At 45.5% G+C, this 27,403-nt stretch overlaps 1 protein-coding gene across 1 annotated transcript; it reads left to right on the forward strand.

The window, feature by feature from the left end:
• The first annotated feature begins 826 nt into the window (after window positions 1-826).
• On the forward strand, window positions 827-26,889 carry LOC122393083 (translation initiation factor IF-2-like). Its single transcript, XM_043388709.1, has 4 exons — window positions 827-938; window positions 18,927-19,111; window positions 24,860-25,064; window positions 25,692-26,889. The coding sequence occupies exons 2-4, from the start codon at window positions 19,064-19,066 to the stop codon at window positions 26,783-26,785; spliced, it is 1,347 nt and encodes a 448-aa protein (XP_043244644.1). The 5' UTR covers window positions 827-938; window positions 18,927-19,063; the 3' UTR covers window positions 26,786-26,889.
• Window positions 26,890-27,403: the final 514 nt, after the last annotated feature.

Raw genomic sequence — 27,403 nt, forward strand, 5'->3', positions numbered from 1 at the left:
AAATAGTGGTTCGGGCGCTTTTCAAAAATAGTACCGGACGCTGTTCCTCTTGTGACGTCATAGCTCCGTGACCTGACCTAACCCGGTCAAGTTTCTTATACCATATGATAGCCAATACTTGCCCCAACATGCATGGGAAGTTTCATCACGATCCATCAACCGATGTCCGTACCACCGGCAGGAAACCTCGGGCGTTGGCACTCAGTTTGTGAAAATCCGGCCGGAGGCTGTTCCCTTTGTGACGTCATAACTCCGTGACCTGACATGACCCGGTCAAATTTTTTTTTATCAAAAGATGCGCAAGGTTTGCCCCATAAGGTGCCCAAAATTTGGCGGCGCTGCGCGCCGCCGTTTTTGCACTATTTCCGAAAAACCTCAGGGGGGGTTGCACCAACCCCCCCCCCCCTACATGGGCGAGGGTTAAAACACGCACAAGTTTTTTGTGTTTTACCAAATGCAGACGCACCATTCCAATTTCTTGCCTGAGGTCACGCCATCTGCCCACCAAGGAATTGGCGCATCTCTGCACACATAAGGTTTCCACTCCTTCCTTTACAAGCAGAGGTTGTGGACACCTAACAGGTGAGTTAAAAAAAATATTATTTGGCATAAAACTGATGTCCGGTCATTCAGAAGGATAAAAAATGAAGGTCAGTTGGGCAAACAACGAGGCGCCAGACTAAAATTTGCTCAGCCAATCAACAGCTGGAGTGGGCGGGGTGATGACCATATACCTATGGTCATAAAATCAGAAAACTTAGTCTTTTCAATGCATCTTAGCATTCAAATGAAAAAATAAGGCATAATATTTTTTTTACCACACAAGCCTACACCCACTCAGTGTACAATGCACTGGCGGCTCTAAATCGCAGAGTTACAATACAAGGTCAAACAGTGATTTGCAAATATGGCAGATTGAAACAGACACGCCATAAAATGTAAGCACCACGGTCTTAAAATGTCATTGTTTTCGTTATTTTGTTTATGGTTTTTCCAATTGTAGTTAAAACATTGTTTTAAAATTAAATAGGTATCTGTATTTATGGTAATGAAATTAAATCTTTAATAATGTTCTTTCTAAATACAGATCCATTCATGGAATGACCAGCTGATTGTGACGCCCACAACCTGCAGAAAAGCTGTTTCCTATCGCTATTTTCGCTGAATTGAATCAAATCACATTAATTCCTAGTAGAAAATGGAAGCCTTTTCTCTCTGATAAGTGGACGCGATACCGCAAGTACCGGCATGTTATACCATTTATCACCCGCAGTAGCGAGGGCCGCATTTAAGCCCATATATGGTCATCAAAAGTCACCCTACCATAGCATGTGCTCCTATTTCCTAAACATTTTTGGTCACCAAAGGTTTTTTGCCAAAACTCCTCAGGAACAAGATACAGCCGCGCGGATGGTCTCATTGTGTTCAGCTCGTCAAGGCGCATCGAATGATATGCATGATGACCTCGAGGTCACGTGACCTGAGATCAACCTTTGACCTTGACCTTTCGAGGTCAACATATATATGGTTCGATGCGGATTGACGTGAGGATCACGATGGTGCCCTTAGTTTGTTCCTAGCTTGGCTAATTGGGAGAAAAACTCCGTATCTAGCGCCGCCATTTTATTTTTTGACCCCTGTGACGTCATCTTTGACCTGACCTGAAAATGACCGTAGTAAAAACTGTAGACCTTGTCCGTGCGTATTCCAAACCGTTTACCGCTTGTCGCTATCTTGCTTCGTTCTCGAGATCTCGGGGGCGGGGAGTTAAGTTGGCGCAGAAATTGTAAGTTGGCCCGTCGGTGCGCTCACCTGGTTCACTCACCTGGTTGGGTTCCAACAATGTCCAGTAGGATAGAGATAGGAGAGTCAAGAAGAGGAATTTAGGAACCCCGTACACAAGGGACGTGCCAGCCTTGCAAAGCTATACAAAAGACCCTATCATGGAAAGTGGGCGGCTGGAAAGTTGCGTCCCGTCTGTGAGATTACATCTGAATATTAAGGCATGAATACATAAGTGTTAAACAGTGGAACATTCGTTGTGTGGAATTGTTGACAAGAAGGTAGCATAAGATAGGTGACATCAAACATATGCATACAGCAAATCATGTATATTGTATATCTCTGTGTAGACCCTGCTTGAATGACGAGATAGTAGGAGCGCACACCGTGGCGTCAGACAGAGTTCCAAACATGTATACACCTAATTGCAAACGACCTTTTACGCACATCAGTGTTGACGGCAGGGAGAAATGCTTTGTACCTGTGTCCACGGGTTCTGGTTGGGTGGGTTGGGCAAATAGTTCAGCCGGCAAGATACATGAGTGGCCGTGAAAAATCTTACAGCACTGTATGAGGTCAGCCCGTAGCAGTCGGCCTTGGAATTTGGATAGAGTAAAGGTTTAGGAGCTGTAGACGCTCTCCATAGGGGAGAAGGGCCATACCGTCAATCTGCTTTGTCCAGCGACGCTGGATTCGCTCAAGTAACCGCAAATCCTGGACAAATCCGGTGTGCCACACGCAAGAGCAGTATTCAATTAGCGGCCGGATGTGCGTAGTTAGTAAAAACAACATAAACTTCTGAGATCGGCACACAGTTGACCTGAGAAAACTATGGGCGAGGCCACCAGCTTTGTGAGCAATCTTATGCACATGACCATGAAATTTTAAATTGGTGTCTACAAGAACTCTAAGGTCAGTTGCTGAGGACACGGAGGGGATAGGTTTGCCATTCAGGGTGTACAAGGGAGGACCCGAGAGGGCAAAAAGTCTGGAAAAGCGGAGAACAGCACACTTTTTGACATTCATGTGTAATCCCCATGAAGCCGCCGTACTATAAAGAATGTCAATGTCACGCTGGACAGTAATCGGGAATGAAGGAGCATGTGCAGGAGAGCTAGGGTATTCTATGCAAGCATAAATCTTAAGGTCGTCGGCAAAATATTATGACTACAAGACAGTTCAGATGCGATACTGTTAACGTACACTAGGAAAAGTAATGGCCCTAACACCGACCCCTGGGGAACACCGCTAAGAACCGGCCTTGGTTGGCTGGTGTGGTTTTGGATACACACACTCATTGAGCGATGGGTGAGGAAAGAACGGATGGCAGAGAGTGTTCTACCCTGTATTCCCAGACATCGTAGCTTCTCAAGCAGCAGGACATGGGCCACAACATCAAAAGTCTTGCTGAAATCAAAGAGAATCTAGTCGGCGGGCTAAAATCCCACATTCGCCCCATTCTCGAGTACGCGTCACCAATCTGGAACAGTGGCTTTGCACAGGATCTCAAAAGATTAGTCTGTTCAAAGGCTCCGGACCCGCAATGTGATTGGGCTCCGTAATATGGAATACGGTGATCGCCCCCCCCCCCAAAAAAAATGGAACTTGACCTATTATCTGTGAGGGGTATGTGAAATCTTCCGAGGCGATATAATCAAATGCTGAAAGATTTCCACGGCCAGTCAGGTACCTACCCCGAAGATCCTGTTGGATCTGGAGGTCGACAAGAGAACTAAGGAGACAAGAAACAAGGTCGACTAAGGTCGACAAGAAACTGCCGCAGTTTTCCCACTATTCACGAAAAACCTCGGGGGGGGCGGATAACCGCCCCCCCCCGTCGGTGCGCGGGTTAGTATGTGAGTAATAGTCAGGCGAGCGACATTGTTAGATCGATAGATACTAGATAGATAAGCTTTATTTCAGACTCTGGGTCCTTACTTTTAACCTAACTATTCCGGGCGACTCTACCCTATTAGCGGAGGGCGGAGGCCTTCAAGACCCTCTTCAGGTTTTTCTTGTGCCATTGCCAAACGCCGCAAGACTGAAAGCTCATACTCGGTGACTTTTCCTAGACATTCATTGCGCACATTTTGACAAATAAAGTTGCCGAGTCAGGTCAGGTCAGGTCACCAGAGGCGGCTTGTTGACCCCACTTCAGAAAAGTTTGTAATCACGCCAGAGCTACAGTTTTTGACTGATCAATTTCTTTTCTTCATGTTTTAGTTAGGGTACCAGTATGTGCAATTTGTATATCTCGGAATTTTTATATCTGTGACCTGTGGTCAGGCCAGACTCGTGACCTTTGCATTGCAACCCTATGGAAAAATATTGAAATGCCTCCTGCTTCGTGTAAAGGAGTCAAAACCACCCAATTCTTTCGGTATGGTGGAAGATTATCTCATCGCCGCTTATTGACAGGGGCACCAGGAACGGTCTTCTGAGTTCATGTGACGTCATAAATCGTTTTTTCAATAAATCATGACATGATAGTGTTAAAGAATTTTAAGTGGTACCTAACTGCTCGCCTGGTTAAGGCGCGTCGTTTGGTATGCAGCATGACCATACCACACAACCTCATTGGTGAATGACTTGACCTTGACCTCGGATCAATTTTCAAATTGACCTGTGAAGGTAATCGCATACTTATTTCGCATCGCATCGACGAGAGCAAAAAAAATGCATTAATTTTATGTTTCTTAATTCAAATTTATGTAAGTAACTAATTCCAAAACGTTTTATCGTTAATGACCTCTGGTGACCTCAATATTGACCTGACCTGAAAATGTTTTGTGTAAAAGTTGTAGATCTTTGACCCGCGTCCTGCTGGGGTCTGCCGAGCAACGCGGTCTGATGAGGGGGGGGGGCATTTTGCCCCTCCCCCTTCTAAGATCTCGAGAACCACGCAACATAGCGACAAGCGGCAAACGGCGTTGGATAGCCCCAAAGGGAACTACCATGTGACCCAATTTCATTGACCTCGGTCAAACCGATTACGTCACAGGTCAGGTCAAAGGTCAAATTTTCACCGTTTACAGGCATTTCAAGAAATGCGTTGTAAAATCGAGTAAAATGCATTTCATTGAAAATCATCGTCGATGGGTAAATGTTCGTCAAACACATATTTTGCTATTTGAGGTCACTGATACCAGGTCAGGTCACAGAGGTCAGGTCACTGAGGGTCACAAATTAAAAATATTGATGCATGTTTTATGTTCCAGATTATATGCCAAATGCGATTATGTGGGACAGGCAGCCCTTGGGGTCAGTTGAGATTATGTTTTGGTGAAGGTCAGGTCAAATTAGGTCAAATTTTAAAGTTGATATTTTTGCATAAAATGGGTATCGATTCGATGCAGCTCGTCGCGGGGAGTTCAATGGTGATCTCTGTTTTGCGCTAAGTGGTCTATAATTGCTAAAAATTGAGTTAAAAAATTTGACGTCATCAATTTTTAATAGTTTTTTTTCTAGTACTTGGCCAAAAAAGAGGTATCGATCTAAAATTTGGTATGTATATCGAAAAGCGCAGGGACTATCACATATATTTCGTTTTTCGAAATACGAAATTTTTTGGAAATTTTATGAGTATATCTAACAAAACATTTTTCTTAATTTTGGGGGTTAAATCCCAAAATTTCGAAAATCCGAGATAGCAGTTTTGTAGCGCCGTCTTTTCTCTACACAACCACATAAAGAACTTTAAAATTGCTTGTTAACTGTAGAATTGGTGAGCGTTACAAGATGTCATGTTTTTTGCTCATTTTTACTCGAACATGACCTCAGTCTGACCTCAATAACTCCTGACCTGAGGTGACCTGTGACTTGAAGTTTTGTCTGAAGGTATCAAATTGATGCCCGGTAAGGTATCCAAAATTTGGCGCCGCCGTTTTCTCGCTATTTAAGAAAAACCACAGGGGGGGGGGGGCAAAATGCCCCTCTCCCATCAGGGCGTAGGTTAAACGACCTATCAAACGCCTTTTGCCGTTTGTCGCTCCGATGTGTAGTTTTTGAGATCTGAAGGGGGAAAGAAAGAGGCAAGGTGGAAGGACTGAAAGGAATTGGAAGGTAACCTGAATGCCAGACGCACCAGCCCAGTAGCGATAATCTTGACCATTGCATTGTCCCAAAAGAGATCTGGCTGGCATTGTGCGTCTTCCACAAAGCATATCAGATGAACACAGTCAATTTTCTACACGTTCGGCTGTGAGGAAGTACCTAACCTACATACTACAACTATCTACAAAATCAACACTGCCTATTCTCAATCACACCTGAGCAATGAACGTGACATATTGGGTTTCCATGGAGACATCAACAGGCCCATTATTCCAACACTACTGTAAGCGTGACGTCAGCTCGCGAAATGTGATAGCAGCGTGGTAGCACTAGCAGCAGCCGTGAAACACCGCCCAGGCTATCACGAGCATGTACAATTATTTCTCAAAGCTTGCAATGTTAGGCGCCCGAACAACATCTTTAGGCAGTGAGTGAGGCAGTACAGCGATGCATCTGACAGTAACATTGTTTCCAAGTGTCCGACTCTGTGTGGCAGTGTTCCATTTTTCAGACTTTTTGGTGGCAAATCACACCTAATGTGGAAAATACTTTCATCCCTAAAATATGAATGACCGACTTTGCTTCGTCTCTGAAAAATGTTTCGTTTATTCCCAACAGCCAGTTTACATGTCACTTGACAGTTGCTGCACCCTCATCCTTTTGTTTCACACCATGTCAAGATCCTGACATGAAATCCTGGTTTATCAGTTGGCATAGAAATTGGCATTACACCATTTTGCAAAAATACTCTAGTTATTTACTTTCCTTTTTCTCATCCTAGGATTTTTGTTTCTTCATCGGCACACCCCACCAAAATCCAATTTTAGAACACTGCTGAACAAATTAGAACAAATTCGATTTACTGTTAAACAGCTTCCAGCATTGTATCAAATCTGCACGAATGAGCCTGCCCAGTGTCCCAAAATTGCATTTTGGCTTGGGTGTCAGGGGGGAAATTGCTTTCAAAGATGGGGATAAGAGTGGAAAATTGCTGGCCAAGATGAGGCCCAAAAAGAGTGGGAAGAAATCAATAGCATTAATTTTTATTCATGCGTGATAAAATATGAGATGTACAACGATTATCCACGCTAATGCTTTTCCTTCGTAATATTGGGAGTGGAAAATTGCTCTTCAAAATTGGAGATGAGTGCGAGATGATTTTCATTTTGATGTCGTTTCCCACCCAAAACAACAAATTTTGGAACACTGAGCTGCCTGCCCCTGGACAGAATACAGATTCAGGGACTGTAGGCGATCCCCATAGCTTAATCCATTCATTCCACCACTCGCTTTGTCCACCTCCTCTGTACATTTCTAAGACCCGCAAGTCTTGCAGATAACGTATTGGCCAAACCGCTAGCCGTGTGTGCAACAGTCCTAATTTGCTCGTGAAACGTAACCCGGCATGCGGTGGCCCCCCGGCCACCTTCCGCGTGGTTGGGGGGCATTTTATGCCCCCCCCCCTTATCTCCAAAAATACTGAATGGAACCGTAAAATTCAAACGGTGTTCGATAGCCCTGTAAAATTTGTTGAGGGAAATCAAATTTCATTGACCTCGGGGTCACCAATGACGTCACAGGTCAGGTCAAAGATAAAAATTTTTGTACCGTTCACGGGTCTTCTAGGGAATGCGCTACAACATCGAGTAAAACGCATTTTGTCGAAAAACAGCGATAGGGCGTAAGTTGCTAATACATAGGTATGTTGCTATTGGAGGTCACTGATAATGCCTGGTCAGGTCACCAAGGGTCAGCACATGAACCCAACTTTTCTAGGATTGTGCAATGCATGTTTTATGGCAATTTTTCATTTCCAACTCAATGGTGTTGGTGGTTTTCACTGTGCGGCACTTACAACGCAGCTCTTCATAGGTATTCGTCTCTTAACATTTGTAATGGGGCACGTGGTGTTACAGGTACGTTGGTTATACGTAAAGACCAAGAAAGTCAGGGCAAAGTAAAGGAAAGTAAAGACCGTAAAGACTTATTTCTTTTCATGATTGAAAGCAATGGTGCTTTTGAATAGTTGCACTTTGTGATTTTTGTGGCTGCTTAATGCTTGTTCTTGTTTTATCCCGCATGTATTTATAATTCAGCGACCACTAAACTGGTGTCTGGCCTGGTATTGCTATTAAAGTGACCATCCCACCTTAACATTAGTTTTAAAATTAATGCTAGGAGGTTTCGTGAAATCCAAATTTCCAGTGTTGGTAATTATTTCTTTTAGACTTAAGTTTTTTCTTTGTAATTGCAAACTTTATTTGTTAGTGAACTTTTTAAGGAGGGAAGAGAGTCGGCCGGCAGTGGCGGATCCAAGGGGGTCATATGGGTCATGTCCCCCCCCCTCGGGGCCCTTCGTGGGGGCACCACGGCCTGCCAGGGCCACCACCGGCCTCGCAGGGGCACCACCGGCTTCGCAGGGCCCAGGAGCACCTTGGGCTTAGGCTTCGGTCAGCGCTACCAGTGGCTCTCAAACATTTCCGCTCAGCCACGGCTGGGATGGGTGGCGACCTCCCCTCAGAGTCGCGATACTTTCAAAAGAGACTTAACCTTGCATTTACACTAATCCAAGAGACCCTTCCACCAAAAGAAAAAAATCACGAATTGGCATAAAAGTGATGTACCATGGTTCAGACACATCAGAAATGAATATTACCAAATTTCATCGAAAATTTATCACCGGTTTTCAAGATATTAGACTCTTGTTTGGTTTTTGGGACCTCCATTGTTCCTACGACGTCATTTGAAAGCAATAATTTGGCATCATGTACTGTAATGCATTTATATTATATGCATTTTATTATATGTTATATATTGTATATTATTATATGCATTTCAGACCCCATGACAGACATGTGCATGGATCCGAGTGATGGATCTATGATCTCAGTGGATCTCGAGGCAAATTGCAGGTTCGGATCCATGATCCCATCGAATCCGGCGTGAAAAATGTATCCTGGGCCCAATCTTACCAATGCCGTAAATAGAATTTGGTAGCACTGGCCGGAGTTCACGGCACTGATATAAAAATATCCTTTTTATTTTCAACTTGCAAATTTTGTCCAATGGTTTTGATAGCATGGATGATTATGAATGTTGCTTGAACGAATGAATAAGTGAATGTGGAATAGTTCTGAATGTTACCGAATGCTGTGAATGCGCATTCACGGCATTTGGTAAGATTGGGCCCTGGATCTATGATCTCACAGGATCTGACGATAAACCAAGAACATGGATCTATGATCTGAGTGGATCCCACCATGCACAACATTTGAAACCAGGTTTCCAAGTGCTTCTATGTCAATAAGTGCCATAAAACTATGGATTATGACGTGCCATCACCTAAATCACTAAATAAGAGCGTTTTTGTGTTGCAACGAGTGATTTTTTGGGATTTCTGTGTTGACCAAAAATAAATGAGGATCTATGATCTCACTGGATCTCAAGCAAAAAAACTAGACTCGGATCTATGATCCCTACGGATCTCTCGATAAATTAAGGAGCTGGATCTATGATCCCGACGGATCCGAGATCAGGATCCGTGGAATCAGATCTCAGATCCATTTTCTCGGATCCATGCACATGTCTGCCCCATGAGACCTGTTTTTCGACGATAATTTCTTCGGTTTTCGTCCAACTATCTTGAAATTTTAACATCAAATATTTCAGCTTAAGCGCGAATTTTTGTCAATACGGTCTTTTAACAAAATATCAAAATTTAGAGGACTTGTCGTTGGCTCGTAATGTTATTCATATCTTTACGGAGCGAGCGAAGCGAGCTTAGTCTTTCCTTAGATTAACGGAAATTTCTGAGTATGAGCACGATTCTGCGACGCTTATATCTCAGCAACCACTTGACCGATTTACACGCGGTAAATTTTGTTGGGCAGCTTCATTCCTTCTACCAAGTATTGCACTATTCCCGATGCATGTGGGTGACCCCTTATGCACGTGCCACGTGCAAAACGAAGAGGTGTCAGTTTTTACGAGCGAGCGAGCGCAGCGAGCGAAGCGAAGTCCTTTCAATATAAGGGAAAAATCTCAGTATGAGCGGCCCGGCCCGGCCCGGCCTGTAACGCTTTTGAGAGGCTTATAGCTCAGCAACCGCTGGACCGATTGGCCTGCGGTCTTTTTTGCTGGGTAGCCCCATCCCTTCTACCCCGTAATTGACTACTTTTGATACATCTCAGTGACCGTCGTGACACGTGCCACGTGAAAAGTCAAGGGTGTTCAAGCAGTTTTGCAAAAGTAATGATTTTGAGAGGCCCATATCTCAGCAGCGGCTTGAGCGATTGTCTTGCGGTAAGTTCTATAGGGTAGCTGCATCCCTTCTACCAAAGGTCGGATACTCTTGATCTATGTGAGTGACCCCCACTGCACGTGCAAAATACAAAAAGAAGAGATGCCAAATTTGTTCCCATTTCAGTAACTCGGTAATTACTGGGGCGATTTCGCTGAAACTTGGCATACAGGTAGGCACCCACCAGGCAATGCATTCCCATGTGTTGCGGTTAAGGTGCTACTGCACGTGCGCACGTGCAGGGGGCGTTTCCAGATCTCGAGAACGGCTGGGCCGATTGCGCTCAAATTTGGTACACGGTTGGGGACCGGTTAGTAGGGTGCCGTGCAAAAGTCATTTTGGACCCCGTTTGCACGTGCGCACGTGCAGAATGCCGCTTCCAGATCTCAGGAACGGCTGGGCCGATTGCGTTCAAATTTGGCACACCGCTAGCGACCGGTTAGAAGGGTGCTTTGCACAAGCCCGTTGGAAGTACCCTCTCGCCCTTCCGCACGTGCAGGGCTCACTATCTCGCTCGCTCGTTCTTCGCCCAAAAGGCGTTTTACTGGTATAATAGTTGCAATATCTCGGTGACTACTTGGCCGATTGCGCTGAAAGTTGGCATGTAGGTAGGCACCCACTAGGCAGTGCATATCCATGTGCCAGAGTTGGGGTGCTGCTGCACGTGCGCACGTGCAGGGGTCGTTTCCAGATCTCGAGAACGGCTGGACCGATGGCGCTCAAATTTGGTACACGGTTAGGGACCAGTTGGTAGGGTGCCGTGCACAAGTCAGTTGGGACCCATTCTGCACGTGCGCACGTGCGTCGTGCAGGGTGCCGCTTCCAGATCTCGAGAATGGCTGGGCCGATTGTGCTCAAATGTGGCACATAGCTAGAGACCGTTTAGTAGGGTGCCATGCACAACTCAGTTGGAGGTACCCCCTCGCAATTTCGCACGTGCAAGGCTCACCCTCTCGCTCGCTCCGTGAGTCGCCCCAAAAGGCGTTATACTGGTTATTATAACATTATATTTTGAGTAACCTTTATCATACCTTTCAATTTTCTCCTATTGTTTTATAATGGAGAGGGCGCAAAATTGACCTGACCTTAGGTCACCGATATCAATATTTCGAGAAATGCGTTTCATTGGTACTATTGCTCTTATCAATCGCTGAAACCGGTAAGTGCAAGCCAGGGACCCCATTTTGGCTATCTCAACTCAAAACTAATGTTAATGTGGGATAGTGACTTTAACGGCAGCTGCCACTTCTCGGACCATGACAGTATGCTATTAAAGGGACCCTCCCACCTTCAAAAAAGTTAATGAATTAACATAAATGTGATGTCCCGTGGTTCAGAAAAATTTAAGATGAATATCTACCAAATTTCACCGAAAAATATTCACTGGTTTTCAAGATATTAGGCTTTTACTTTTGTTTACTTCTTCGGATCTCCGCTGTTCTAGCGAGTTTATTTGGAAGCAATAATTTGGCAGCTTTGAAGTGCGGCAGACGTTGCGCGCAAAGCAAATGGATGATATGAGAAAAGTTTGGAAAGCGCACAAATAGTAGAAATTTGCGTTTTTATCAAGCATGACAGCAGGTACAGTGTTGTCTTCTACAGTGAACGAAGGGCGGCAATGATAGACGTATTTCCATAATTTACCTTGAGCTCATGCAGTCTCTCGTATTCCCATAAACTGCTGAAAACGAATGTACCCCATGCACGAATGTGTCCCACTCTTCCCTATCGATTTAAGATTTGGTATGTAAATAGAAGTCGGTAGAGACTTCAGACCATCACATATGGGTATTCCGTTTTTTTTTTTTTCGAAAATCGAAAAACTTTTTGGTTTTTTGGCTGTTACTCGGAAATGTGGTTCAGCTTTTCAAAATTGGGGGCAAAGAAGCTCACTCTATTCACGGAACTGCTGCAAACTTGTTTGTTGAAAAAGTGTCATTTTTTCAACAATGAATTTTGAAATATATTACAAATAACGTTGTGGGGCAGGTTCGTGTATGCACTGCCTAGGCCTATTCGTGCATTTTTTCCGTTTTTGCGATTTATGACTATCTGTAGTAGGTTTCACTAATGACGCCGGCCTGACTCAGTCTCGGCTGCTTGCGACGTCGTGACAAGTAATTCACGCGACCTTGGCGAGGTCACGGAGGCCGGCAGTTGGCACATTCTTGTTGGCCAGCCCATTCTTTCTACATATGTTGTGCAATGCATTCTTGTCGAAAGGAATCAAGTGAAATGACCCCCTTTCGCCCCTGCCACCTTTTTTGGTAAATCTCTGGTACCTAATGCCCGGTAATTGCTCGAACTTTGCAGGGCGCACGGAAGTGTCCCATCCCTTGCACGAAAGTGCCCCATAGGTGGGGCAGTTTCGTGCAAACGTTCAGAGTTATTAAAAGTCATTTTTTCTAATAGAAGCAATAATTTTCGAGGATAACTTTTGAAGAGGAAACATCTGCAATAGTTCCTTTCCATACTACAATCAACAATTTTGCCGTTGCACTAACCAAAGAACAGATAAATGGATTTATTCATTTTTTGCACGAATGTGCCCCACTCTCCCCCACCTCTTTTTTTGGCCGAGTTATAGCAAAAAAGAAAACTGTTCCAAATTGATTACGTCAAATTTTCAACCTCAATTTTTAGCAATTCTAGACCACGTAGCGCAAAACAAAGACCATCATTAGACTCGCCGTGACGAGCTGCCATTGTATGCAATCAATACCCATTTTATGCAAAACTATGAACTTTGAAATTTGACCTTTTTTGTCCTGACATTGACCTGACCTCAATGTTGGAAATAAGGTCCTTTGCTGGTCCCAGTCGGGTCCAAACGATTTTCTTCTCCTTCTCCTTCTCCTTTTCTTCTCCTTACAAATTGATACTACGGCACTTGAAATCTCTTAAACTTCCAGCCAGTGTGATAAAAACTGCTATTATTACGCATAAAACATGCAGTTATAGCATTCAGAGAATACATTTGATCAACTGTCACATTGTAGGCCAAACGTGTGATTTTCCTGGTGAGTGTTCTACAAGGTGGCCGGTTCTCCGCGAATTTTATTCTCCGGGACCAGCAGGGCCGGAGAAACCCGGGGGGGACCGAGGGGGACCGTCCCCCCCCCGGGCCCCATTAATTCTATTTCCTGGGGGGGGACCTGGGGGGGACCTAATATATAACGAAAGTGGGCCCTTCTGAGTCCTGACTTATGTTTAAAAAAGTGATCAGCCATTTTGGCCTGTATTAGTGTTTTAAATCTCACATTCCAAGCATCGGAGCCCTATATCAGTGAGTAGATCTCAATGAGTCGTAGTCCACCACAAGCTAGTGGGCCCTTAATGGTTCCGTGATGACCGTGAACCATCAGAGAGCCATGGGCCCTCATTGAGTCCATGTGGTCCAGGTCCAGTAGTGGACCTGTTGAAAATTTGACAGAAAGGTGTTTGCTAGACATACTTTCCTTTCACATACCTCCTATGTACAGCAACGCATGAATAATTCAGTGGCGGATCCTGGGGGAGGGGGCACGGGGTCATGACCCCCAAATGGTCTGAGAGGGTCAGTTGACCCCCCTCCAAAAGCCGAATACCTAAATGCGTTATAGACGCCGTCTTGCATGCTCAAAATCACCTATCAAACACATCTGAGCTAATACCTTTGTTTTTGTCTGGATCGTGTTGCGTGAAAGGCGTATTTAAGGCCAGAATCTCACTCGTTTTTGTCTCAACCGTGCGAGCACCAGGGGTTGATACAGGAAAACTCCAAGGGGATGGTCATGAATTTAATTTATGGTGCCCATACCTATATCCAAATTTAAAAACTCAACGGATTTCGGCCACTTAATTTTGGTGATGCCGTGTTTCCATCTTTGTTTTTTATATTGTTTATTTTATTTTTAGTGCCCCTGGGCCCTGGCAGGCCTGTGGTGCCCCTGGCCGGACTGTGGTAACCCTGGCGGGCCTGTGGTGCCCCTGCTAGGTCGCTGGGGCCCCTGGGCCCTGACAGGACTGTGGTGCCCCTGACAGCCAAAGTGCCCCTGCGAGGCCGGTGGTGCCCCTGGCAGGCCTATGGTGACCCCTGAGGTGCCTTCAAAAGAGGACGTGGGGCCATCAGAAGCGGCTAAATGACCGTCGGCATTGGGCCTTAAGGGAACTGCATGGGCCTCTGCTGTGACCCAAAATAAGGATCTCGAATGTCGAAATGGGACCTTCAGAGACAGGTAGGGTGTCAGGGACCCTCATTTCACCGGTATGAGGCGGTAGGCACCCAAAAAGCAGTCGGAGTCCCTCAGATGCCGGAATACTTATGCATTACTTACGCGGCATGCTTACCTTCTTACATTTTGCGCCCTCGGAGGCCAGCGCGGGGTCCTCATAGGTCGATGTGAGCCCTCTGAAGCCGGTGAGAAATCTAACAGGCCATCATAAGACCATCGGGCCACTGAACAGTATGAGACTCAAGAGGCAATTTGGACCTTCGGAGACCGGCGTGGGCCCCAGGGACGTACCCAAAGGGGGACGGGGCGCCCCCCATTGGGGTTTCAGGAGGCCCCCGTGGGGCCAAAATCACATCGGAGGCGTAAGAAATTCACGGGAATCCAAAAAATCACGTCAGGACATTCAGGGCCCTCTGACCAGCCTGACAGCTAGGGTCCTTCTTACTTCCTGAGGCCTCCTTCTCCTTCCTTCTTACTTCCTGAATAACCGCCCGCTAGTGCCTGTGTCTGACCGCTAGGGCCCCTCTGACTCCTCAATAGAGAGGAGGCCCTCAGTAGGTATGAGGCCCTCTGTAGAGAGGAGGCCCCCCGTAGAGAGGAGAAGGCTCTATGTAGAGAGGAGGCCCTGTATAGAGAGGAGGCCCTCTGTGGAAAGGAGACCGCCTGAAAGCAGAAGGCCCTCTGAAGAGAGGAGACCCGCTGTAGAGAGGAGACCCGCTGTAGAGAGGAGGCCCTCCGTAGAGAGGAGGACTTCCTCAGTAGAGAGGAGGCCCTCTGTAGAGAGGAGGACTCGCGCCTCAGTGGAGAGGAGGCCCTCTGAAGAGAGGAGGCCCTTTGCAGAGATGAGGTCCTCTGTAGAGAGGAGGTTCTTTGAAGAGAGGAGGCCCTCTGTAAAGGAAGCCCTCTGAAAGGGAGAGACCCTCGGTAGAGAGGAAGACCTCTGTAGAGAGGAGGCCTTCTGTAGTTAAGAGGCCTTGCGAAAAGAGGAGGCCCGCAGTAGAGAGGTGGTCCTCTGTAGAGAGGAGGCCGCCCCCCTTTGTGTTTTGAAAAATCTTTTTGCAAATTTTTCGCGGCGCTTCGCGCCGCCGATTCATGTACGTACAGGTCAATACGAAATCGTGACTGTAATTACACCAACCAACCGGGACAAATTGAATTAGAACTCATATGTGTAACTGTGAAGGAACTCCGGCTTGTACTGCCATGCTCAAAGGGTGGTAAAAATTGTGTTTTGGAGCTGTGTTTTGACAAATGCTTTTGCAAATTTTATCGGCGCTTTGCGCCGATTCATACACCAATCAATCAGAGAGATCGTGACTGTAATAACATCAACCGTGTCAAATTGAATCGGAATTCATATGTGTACTGTGAAGGAACTCCGGCTTGTACTAGCATGCTATAAGGGTTGTAATGTTTGTGTTTTAGAGCTGTGTTTTTACAATTTTTTTTTGCAAATTTTTGCGATACATAAACAGGTCAATAAGAGAGATCATGACTATATGCTAGTACAAAAATTGCATTAGGCTAAAAGTGAGGTAACTATGTCTACTTCTGGGTTTTTAAGTACGTCGATCCCCCCCCCCCCCCCCCAGTAAAAAATCCGTAGCGACGCCCCTGTATAGGTGGGTTTCACTAACTGAAACTACTGAGCCGAGTGACTAATAACGATAAAACTTCATCTTAGAAACGACGAAGATCAAATGTCATTTGATCTCGACATACTCGCTCCCCCCCCCCCCCCCCGGTCGTCAGAATTCATCCATCAGACCCGGCATGTTGGCCGACTTGTGGCCCCCTCCCAAACGTTTCCCTAGATCCGCCCTTGGAAGGTAATATGATTTTGGGCCCTTTGAGACACTTGGGGCCCTTTTCCTTGAGGGCCCCTCGAGGCCTAGTCCCCCCCACCTCTGAAATCATTTCTCCAGCCCTGGGGACCAGGACCAAAATTCGCAATTCATTGCCTGACCTTCACCAGAAAGTGACCTAAACCGTACCTAATGGTCTTTTTAACCAACACCATTGAGTTGGAAATGAAAATTTTGCCATAAAACATGCATCGCACAACCCTAGTAAAGTTGGGTTCATGTGCTGACCCTTGGTGACCTGACCTGTGACCTGACCTGGTATCATCAGTGACCTCCAATAGCAACATATGTACTAGGCAACTTACGCCTTATCACAGATTTTCGACAAAATGCGTTTTACTCGATGTTGTTGTTTAAATGTTGGCGCCGTATTAAATTGACCGCCAGTAATGAAAAATTTACCTGGTCATTTCATCAAATTTCATAAAGTCAAAACGTTTTTCGCACTTTATCATCACCGTTAGGCGTTAGCTTCATTAAAGGGACCCTCCCACCTTCAAAAAAGTTTATGAATTGGCATGAAAGTGATGTCGCTCGGTTCAGAAAGAGCGAAAACGAATATCTACCAAATTTCACCGAAAAATATTTACCGGTTTTCAAGATATTAGACTTTTACTTTTGTTTACTTTTTTGGGATCTCCGCTGTTTCTAGCGACTTTATTTTAGAAGTGCGGCGTTTGCGGCAGATGTTGCGCGCAAATAGCATATACCACCGCGTGCTACAAAACGTTTTAGTCAAACATTTAAAAATCGTTAGATATCTGCGCTGACGTCACACATTCAGAGGGGTATTCCTAAGCATTAGCCCCTCTGAATCAAAATGCTGCAATTTTGAAATTCAATATTTCCGATTTAAGGCATTTCTCGATGTTGTGAGTGCCGAAACCGGTAATTGTGAGCCAGGGACCCCATTTTGGCTATCTCAACTCAAATCTAATGTTAAGGTGGGAGGGTCCCTTTAAATAGTCTTGACATTTCCGGGTGACGATAGGGGACAGTTGCAGATGCAGATGAGTCTTCGGGGAATAGCGTTTGCATCGGCTTCCCCATAGGTGCCGTATAATTGGTACTGGGATAATGATGAGGATGGAGGCTGCATGTATTTCTCTCTTTGTTCATGTTCCTTCCAGACGTTTTTGACGGGTTCTCCATAGACAGTGCAGCTTCTCCTCTCTCTCTCTCTCTCTCTCTCTCTCTCTCTCTCTCTCTCTCTCTCTCTCTCTCTCTCTCTCTCTCTCTCTCTCTCTCTCTCTCTCTCTCTCTCTTCCGCATCCTCTTCCCGTTCGTCATTGAAAAGAAAGTGGCCACAGTCGCCTCAATCATCCCGAATCGCCCACGTGCTGACTAGATACCGAGATACGAAAACCAGTTGAAATGAACTCTTTAAATGCATTTTCAATAGGTAAACGTTTGTTTGCGTTGCTTTAACCCGCGCGGGGCTGGGGGGGGGGTAAATTTTACCCCCCCTCGCGAATTTTTGCGATATCTCAAAAACGGCGGCGCGCAGCGCCGCCAAACTTTCAGTACCTTTTCTTACATCAATTTGACACGTTCCCTGAAAATTTAAGCGAAATCCGTCGGAAAATTTTTGAGAAATTGACGTTTTAGTGACGTCATGTTCGCCATTTTCGCCTCAAAAACGGCAAAAGTTCAAACGCCCCTAACATCTTCATTTTTAAAGGAATCAAGACGTAACAAAAAAGGTTATACGTAATTTTCCTTAGTCTATCAAATGGCTATCTCGGTTTTTTGAAAATTTTGGATTTTGGCCTAAATTTTTTTCAAAAAACTGACTTTTTTGGGAAAATCATTATAAAATCCAAAATTTTGAGTCTATCAAAAAAACCGGAATATATGTCAGAGAAGTGGTCTATGTGCACCCACATACCAAATTTTAGAAGAATCGGTTCAAAAATGTGGGAGTTATTCAAAATTTTATGACGTCACGACACACAAATTTTTTGAAAAATGACTTTTTTGGAAGTTCTAGAGCTCGTACCGAAACAAAAATAGCACCATTCGATTCGCCGTGAAAAACTGCATCAGATAGACACCTTTTTAGGCCTTAACAACCAACTTCAAAATTTGACCTCACTTGACCTGACCTTGACCTGACCTCGACCTGAAATTCATCCAGAGGTGGTCCATATCACTTATTGAGTGTGCCTATTGAATTCTATGAGTAAAATGACCCATAAAACATGTGTCGCACATGCCCTTTTCTATATTTTGTTTTTTGGTGACCTGACCTGACCTGACCTGACCTTGACCTTGACCTCTGAATGATATTGTATGCAACGGATATTGTCTTGGTAGCCTAAGAACACGTTTTGGGCGATCAGTCTCAGTCCATGACTCCATTCTTCGGCAACTACGGTGCAAGGCCGATACTGTAGAAACTTGCAATTTGTACCCTTGACCTGACCTTGACCTTGACCTCAAACTTCAAATTAAGTACATGTTTTTAGTAGTTCGTGATGAGAGCTTTCGATTGGCGTTTGAATTTTCCAAATCGGACCATTAGTTCGGGAGATAACAGGGGGGGTAAAATTTACCCCCCCCCCCCCCAGCCCCGCGCGTTCGGCTGGAGACCCCAGCCCCGCGCGGGTTAAAAGAGTGAGTTCACGTTGCTGTTCTAGAGCCGTTTAGTGTGTGCGGCATTCTATTGAACACTTGAACTTTAATTCACGATATGTATGTGCTTTATTTCAGGGCCCAAGAAATGCCCGACGTGTGGGACGCCAGTTCGGGGAAGGGCGTTGGCGTGTCGGTGTGGGCGCAGCATTGCTGCAGATCGTGAGGCCGAGCGCTCTGCACTGCGTCGGCAACTGAGGGAGCAGGGCTCAAGGATGCGCGACGACAACTTGGACAAGATCTTTGCGAACATCAGGAAACAGGTTTGTCCGTTGACACACTAACGAAGTGACTGCAATCTTGGTTGTTGATTTTGGTTAAATCATTATCAACATTCCACTACTCAATAAGCTGCCCTTGTCACCGTCATTGTAAAATCCTATTGTACGTAGGGTGAATGAAAGTTTTGAGCCTAACAGTTACGGGTGACGCAGATTAACGAAACTCTGGTCACATATTTTGCCACTATTTATATGGGTGGACACCAAATTGTGAAGTCCTACCATTTTTTCATCACTTTTTAAAGGGACACTCCCACCTTAACATTAGTTTTGAGTTGAGATAGCCAAATTGGTGGCCATGGCCTGCAAATACCGGTTTGGGCACTCACAACATCGAAAAATGCTTTAATTCGAAGATATGGAATTTCAAACTTGCAGTTTTCGGATTCTAAGGGGCTAATGCATTGGAATGCCCCCTTAGAATTTGTGACGTCAGCGGAGATCTAACGATTTTTAAATCTTAGACTAAAACCATCGTTAACACGTGGTAGTATACGCTGCTTTGCGCGCAACGTCTGCCGCACTTTAAGGCTGCCAAATTATTGCTTCCAAATAAAGTCGCTAGTAACAGGGGAGATCCCAAAAAGTAAACAAAAGTAAAAGCCTAATATCTTGAAAACCAGTGAATATTTTTCGGTGAAATTTGGTAGATATTCGTTTTCGCTCTTTCTGAACCAAGGGACATCACTTTCATGCCAATTCATTAACTTTTTTGAAGGTGGGAGGGTCCCTTTAAGCGCCTTGAATAATGTTGTTTTGGGTAAGTGCTCCCGGTGTCAATGACGTCATTATTTTTTGTGAAGCGTCACCCAGTCAGTTTTTCTTAAGGTTTGGAAAGAAATAGACACTAAGTTTGCCAATGCTGGTCAAAAGATTTAACTTGGGATAAATTGGGAAGGTTCAGTGATTGATTTTTTACATTGCAACCATTGAAAAATACCCTAATACCTAAAAATTGAAAAATCGCTCTAGCACGCCTCTCAAAAGATATTCGCGAAAAAGTATCAGGTACTATTGGTGACCTGAGATGACCTCAGGGGCATAAAAAGGGGTCACAGGTGCCATACCCATGTTCATTGTGTCAAAGATACTATGTATATAGTAGTTCAGTGTTTAAGAGTGTTTATAATGACTTCCGTCTAAAAAGGGCGACTTATAGTTTTATCCCATTGACTTAAAATGGGTAGGTCGCAAAATTGGCCTGGACTTAAGTCACCGATATCCAAATTCTGAGATATACATTTTGTACATACTGTTGCTCTGATCAATCGTTAAAAGTTTCAAAGTGATCGGTCACTCTGTGTAGTTACGGCAGACATTGAAACTTTATGTAGTGAAGTCACTTGACCTGACCTTAAGTGACCTGGTTCTGAAATTTTCACAACACACGTATGCATATATATATATATATATATATATATATATATATATATATATATATATATATATATATATATATATATATATGTTACAGGGATTTTGAGAAATCCGTGAGTTTGCAAACTCCCTGACCCATCAGTGAGTTTGCAAACTCACTACTGTTAACGCCAGACCCGTTGAGACCCTAATTTTTCGCGATTATTTTTAAATGCGTGGAATAATTTCAACCATATTTAGGAAATAGCTGTTTCAAGACCTGCCGAAACTTTTTCTTCAAATACGTTTTGTTGTCATTTAAATATTTGTGGCACTTGTCATTGACTCGTAATGTTAACTGTTTTTCCATCCTGGATAGAGGCTTTCATACGTCATAGGACATTAGGCTCCGCCCACGACTGCGGCATTGACCCGTACCCATCAGCGACCTCTGTACACACGACACCCCTGCCATCTGTAAAGGACTATGAATTTCACTGACGCTTCACGTGCTATGTATCAATTCAAATTGCAGCAGACGGTCAAGTAAATGTTAGGCTCTTGTTGACTCTCACCTATGTATGCAGCGCCCCATACACGACTGGTACCTCCCACCCTGGCAAGATGTTTAGGCTTCTCTGTTTGTCCACCCTTGAAATATAAAAAAAAACCTCCTTGACCTTTCGTTTGCTCCAATTTCTTTCATAATCCAGAATTTTGACGTCGTCCCACATGATGTCATGCCCCGTTTCCACCACATGTCTTGAGATACCTGAATGATCCCCGTTCCCCTGAGCTATAGCCCGCCTATGCTCTGCCTCCCTTGTCTTCAGCTTCCTCCCTGTCTCCCCCACACAAAGCTTCCCACACTGACACTGATACTGGTAAACTACCCCCGACTTATCCTTAAACCCTAGCCTGTCTTTTGGTTTAAAGGTAGACTGCCACCTTTTTTCCACAAAACGGTTTTCACTAGAGCTGAGCCACCTATGTCCCAGACTGAAGTCGGTTTTCCGAAATTCGAACCCGTTTGCGAGAAATCGGAGACCAAAGTTCAGTTTGATGCCATTTTTTTAGTCCAAGAAAACCGACATCTCTACTGTTTATCGATAACTTTGAAACATGAATTTTCTTATCTTTTGGTAAATATATGTCAAAACTTTGATTGTTTCGAGATCAGAGAAGAATTTTGGAGTGTCAAAATAAAAGTTAAACTTATATATTCAGTAGTTCATTTTTTTCCAAAAAAGTGTGGGAAATGGGGTTTAACATGGGCCAGACCCAGGGTATATTGAGTGAAGGGTAGGACGAACTTTGGTAGGAATTTCTAGTATAACTACTAGGAAACCTACTATATGTGGTCGGGACTAGCAAAAAGTTATTTCAAACTAGAATATGGTAGCGCTTATGGTTGGCAGTTGTGACGCGCACGTGACATTCATTTCTTAAATTTCTTAAATAACAGGTTTTAGAGGCCGATTAGTGCGCAGATACATTCAATTAGCCATTAATAATTCATTACGCAAACATTCAAGATTCTACATCATTCAATTCTAGCCGAAATCACACGGCGCTCCCAGGATTCGAACTCACGACCCTCGGATCCGTAGCCCGATACGCTACCGACTGCGCTACCGAGGACCGCGCACCGACGATCGGAGAGGCGGATCGCGGGTGCTGGCGTGCAGAGAAATCTTTACCGTAAGGTGGGGCTATTTGAGACAGTGGGGCTATTTGAGACAGTATTTAAAATTTATATAAAATAAAAACCACTTAAAATTTATGCTTTATTTTTTGCTCAGGCGATTTACTGCTCGATTCCACACCTCCCTGAGCAAAAATATCACACAGAAATCAAACGATCCTCATTTTATAGCGATTTTAAATACTGTCTCAAATAGCCCCACTGTCTCAAATAGCCCCACTTTACGGTACCCTGTACGCCGTAGAAGATCGGCTGGGTTTCGTGAAAAATGGTAGAGGAATTGTCGAAAGAAAATTCATCGATCTATCATTTGAGACTAAGAACCATTGATTCCTTCAAAGGTTGACCGAGATATCGCTCGCCGAAAACAGGCCATTTAACGTGTAAACCCTATGGGCTGGTAGGAAATGTACGCCGTGGAGCAGCAGTGCTACCAACTAACTTCGGCGGGGGCCGGGCCAGACCCATTCCAAATGAGCCATGATTTTTATAAATGTTTTACGAACTTAAATGCAAAATTAATTAAACATGGCCAATTTCTTATGAAATCATATATTAGTAAATCATAAAATACCTTACTTTTTCAAATAAAATGTAATAATCTTATGACCTTGAAGTCTAGTGATGTGTAAACATTGTCGCTAGACATTAACCGATTGATAAATGTATGATAATCGACAATTTTTTTCGCGATTCACGTGATGATACTTTGTCAGGTGAATTCTAAAATTTTGTTTTGTCCAGGGAATAAATCATAGGCCGATCTGAGAAAACTTTTTGAAGGTGGCAGTCTTCCTTTAACTAGCCTTGCTTTCAGATTTGCAGCCGGTCTCGTACTAACTTTTGCATATGGGCGTAGGATGCGTGTCACCTGCTCACTAACCCCCTGGACATACGGAATGCGACAATGAATATTGAGCGAGCGCTAGCGAGAAACAGCTGCCCAAAACGAATGGTGCGTCGGGTTTACAATCAGGTCAAGAATAGGGAGCGGCTTAGGGCAGGTAGGGAAGATGGGTCAGGGCGGGAGAGTAGAGCGTCGGAGGAGGACAGGCGCACGTTTATTACCTATGGCTGACGAAGAAGGCAGTAGCCTTCGAAAGCTACCAGTTATATAAACTTTACTGGTGTGGAATAACTTTTTTTTGCCATTTTTAATTGTGTATTTGAATAACACATGAGGAAAAGATGTATGATAACGTTTGCCAAATATTTGCAAAAAACCGCAGGAGGTGCTCAGACAGGGCGCGAGTTAAAGCGATAATTGACGATTCATATTTTTACGAAAGTCGATGATTCTAAGGACAAGAACAGAATGCAAACGATAGATTAAATAAATGACTAAGGTGGCTGCATAAATACCCGCAACCGGAAGATTTCAAAACGTTAGGATATGTCACGAATAACGTGACATATCCGCTAACAACATAATTGTTGTTACAAGCGTGCAATGACGTGTCAAAAAAAGATAATTCAGCAATCGGACCTCAACTATCTCAGCGTAAAAATATGAGACCAGGTAATTTTGAGCCACCCTGTAAGGCATTTATTGGTGTTGCGAGTGCCGAAACTTGGGTATCTCAACTCAAAACTAATGTCAAGGTGAGATGGTCATCAAACCTTGAATTTTTGCACAATTTTTTTCCGATGAACCGTGTCAAATCATTAAAATTGACCTTAGGAACCCGTGACAGCTCATCGACCGACAATAACTTAACCGATAACACCTACCCTTGCCTTGTCCCCCTTAACCCGCGCCCTGCGGAGGGGGGCTCTTTGAGCACCCCTACCCCTGTGGTTTTTCGTGACGCCGCCGTTTTTGGTACACCTTATCATACATCAATCCTGCGCATGTTGTGAAAACTTCAGACCAAGGTCATTCACGGTCAGGTTCAAGTGACCTCACCTAATAAAAAGTTTCAATGTCTGCCATAGCTACACCGAGGAGCCGATTGCTTTGAAACTTTCAGAGATTGATAAGAGCAATAATATGTACAAAATGCTTATCTCGGAATTTCGATTTCGTTGACCTAAGGTCAGGTCAATTTTGCGACCTCCCCATTATAAGTTAACCCGTGCATGACTGGGGTATTTTCCATAACGCAAGTGACTGGGGGGGGGCTCTCCAGAGCCCCCCCGCTCCTATCTCCGAAACTACTGGGCCGATTGTCAAAATTCAAACGACGTCTGACAGCCCTGGAAAAAAAACTGTAGCGGAACCTATTTTCATTGACCCCGAGGTCAATGAAAAATGGCAAAGTGATCTGACTAAAAAAAAATGGCAAAGTATTTTCTTCATTACTTTTGACGCTCTTTCGAACGTAGCCTTCCGCGTGTCGATACGTGACCCAGGAGCCGAGTTAGTCAGTTAATCCCTTATTTGCAATTTCATATATTGTCTAACTATACTGGATTAGCTAATCCATTGGTACTTATCAGGATCAGTAATGTCCATGGAAACGTGGTCTATATGATGCTAAGAGGATTGAATGTGCACTTCAAGGAGCTTACTCGATATTGGGTATATCTGCAAATGCACTCGCACGGTATTTGTGCAACACATGTTTCGATCGTTTCCTGGATCCCTCAATCGATGCTTCATTCGTGCTTCACTTTTTCTGTGTCTTGATGCAAAGTGTGTTCAACAAAGTGTGTTGTTCTTTTCACAGGTCTATCGGCTGCAGGGCAAAGGCCATCACATCGCCCTGCTGGGTATGCGTGTTACGGAGCGGCAAACGTTTCGTTTTGAAACGTTCGAAGATGAGGTCCTGGAGAGCGCTTTTACGGAGCGCAGACGTGCAGACCTACAGTCCGAGACCGATACAAAGGTCCCGAATGCCTTTCAAGAGGCGATAATCAAGACATTTGCCCGACGTGAGTTATGCTATCGAGTTCGTGTTACTGCTGCTAACGAGTTATGTGCCTGCTTAGCTCGTTCTATTTTCCCTTCACCATTTTTGTCCCATGGTTCCTAAGAGTTCAAGAGGTCAAGCTCAGTATGAAATTTTAGGTCATTGCGAATCGACTTGCAAAAAAAAAAACTAGAAAGGTGTTCTTTCTATAAGCTCCTCATTTTCACGCTAACGAAATGGGTTTCAGGGGGTTTGGTACGACCCGAGCCCGCGTTTCACCCCTAAAGGAGCTAGACTTGCTAGAGTCTCGTGGAAAAAAAACGGTGTGTGTGCGCTTACAAGTCGCAGCGATTAGTACCCGATTTTAAGGTCTCAGGAAAAATGAGTGGTCTAAATCCGATGAGAAAGGCAACTTTGGGGTACCCTACCTTTATAAGCACGTCATAAATGGCCTTCCGCCGCCTTTGGGTCCTACCAATCATTTTTGGGAAACGACACCCCTGAAACTGCTTACGAAACTTTTCCATTATCTTATGTTTGCTCTTACCATGGTTTGCATTGTAATGGAGCTACAGCTTGCCTGAATCTGTACTTGTGTAAACTCGCATTATGGACCGTATTTGCTCACCGTGCCGTCATTTCGTTTCAGGAATTTATCAAGTCCATCCAAAGAGGCTGCAGGAGCCCCCCAGTCTCTTACAGCTGCGGGGTGTCGGCCATTTCCGGTGTGGGAACTGTAGAGGCCCCCTCACTGCCCAAGACGCCGCAACCGCCAACGCCACCGCTGAGCCTTCCGCCACCGCCACCGCAGTCGCTGCGCCTCCCGCCACCGCCACCGCTGCTCCAGCCGCCACCGCCACCGCTGCTCCAGCCGCCACCGCTGCGCCTCTCGCCACCGCTGCAACAGCCGTCGATACTGCTGTCTCTGCTACTAGCGACGTTCTGTCTTTCAGCCATCTCCAACCAGCCCGTCCCACCACCGCGCCCACCACCGCCACGCCACGCCACGCGAACTCCCTCCACAGCATCCTTCGACCCCCGGTCACCGATGTCACTTCCCATCCAGCCCGTCCCACCACCGCCACGCCACGCCACGCTAACTCCCTCCACAGCATCCTTCGACCCCCGGTCACCGATGTCACTTCCCATCCAGCCCGTCCCACCACCGCGCCCACCACCGCCACGCCACGCCACGCGAACTCCCTCCACAGCATCCTTCGACCCCCGGTCACCGGTGTCACTTTCCAACCAGTCCGTCCCACCACCGCGCCCACCACCGCCACGCCACGCCACGCGAACTCCCTCCACAGCATCCTTCGACCCCCGGTCACCGATGTCACTTTCCAACCAGCCCGTCCCACCACCGCGCCCACCACCGCCACGCCACGCCACGCGAACTCCCTCCACAGCATCCTTCGACCCCCGGTCACCGATGTCACTTCCCATCCAGCCCGTCCCACCACCGCGCCCACCACCGCCACGCCACGCCACGCTAACTCCCTCCACAGCATCCTTCGACCCCCGGTCACCGATGTCACTTTCCAACCAGCCCGTCCCACCACCGCGCCCACCACCGCCACGCCACGCCACGCTAACTCCCTCCACAGCATCCTTCGACCCCCGGTCACCGATGTCACTTCCCATCCAGCCCGTCCTCCCTCTATTCGTCGCGTCAGACCAGCCGGCAGTACTGTGGTGTGGGTGATGCCTGACGGGACGGTTAAGCGCGCGAAAAAGGAGTGATGTGCGTTCATGACAAGAAAATACTCCACATCCGTGCGGCCCTGTGTCGGTCATGTGGCCGAATCCGCGACCATGTGTATAAAGTGTAAATAGGGTATGGGTACTCTCCAGCAACATGCACTATGCGACATGCGTGCGTTCGTCCTCTGGTATCCGTTTGTTTGTCTTTGTTTTGTCGTCCGTCGTTTTGGTGTCATGGCAATTCAGTTCGATGTGCCTAAATAAACATGATTACCCCATCCCGTTTTTTTTTCATCCAACTCTGAGCTGAGCTGTACTGTGCCGAATCATCCCGGCTCCTGGCCGAGCCGAACCGCTTGGAACGAACTGGTTCGAAGCCCTACCCACACACCAGATAAATTATCTGTCGTTAGGTTATAGTTTCCTGCCCACAAGCCTAATTTCAACACAATCCGATTGTCGTCCCGATATATTGAAGACGGAGGAGGGGGGAATCCGTGCGAGGGAATACATCTCACATCTGGCAGGTCTTAACCCTCGCCCGTATTGGTGTTTTTCCAGCCGCGAACGTAAAGGGGGGGGGGTCCGTTGGACCCCCCTTGCCGTTTCGCCCCTGATCAAGCTAGAGCTTCGCGGATTACAGATTACAGATTACAG

Source organism: Amphibalanus amphitrite, unplaced genomic scaffold (assembly GCF_019059575.1).
Source record: "Amphibalanus amphitrite isolate SeventyFive unplaced genomic scaffold, NRLGWU_Aamphi_draft 000514F_arrow, whole genome shotgun sequence".
Lineage (NCBI taxonomy): Eukaryota > Metazoa > Arthropoda > Thecostraca > Balanomorpha > Balanidae > Amphibalanus > Amphibalanus amphitrite.

Coding starts and splice junctions, on each gene's coding strand:
- LOC122393083 (XM_043388709.1), top strand. CDS start 19,064: ATGCGCGACGACAACTTGGACAAGATCTTTGCGAACATCAGGAAACAG. Junction 19,112..24,859: donor TTGCGAACATCAGGAAACAG/GTTTGTCCGTTG, acceptor TTCTTTTCACAG/GTCTATCGGCTGCAGGGCAA. Junction 25,065..25,691: donor AATCAAGACATTTGCCCGAC/GTGAGTTATGCT, acceptor ATTTCGTTTCAG/GAATTTATCAAGTCCATCCA.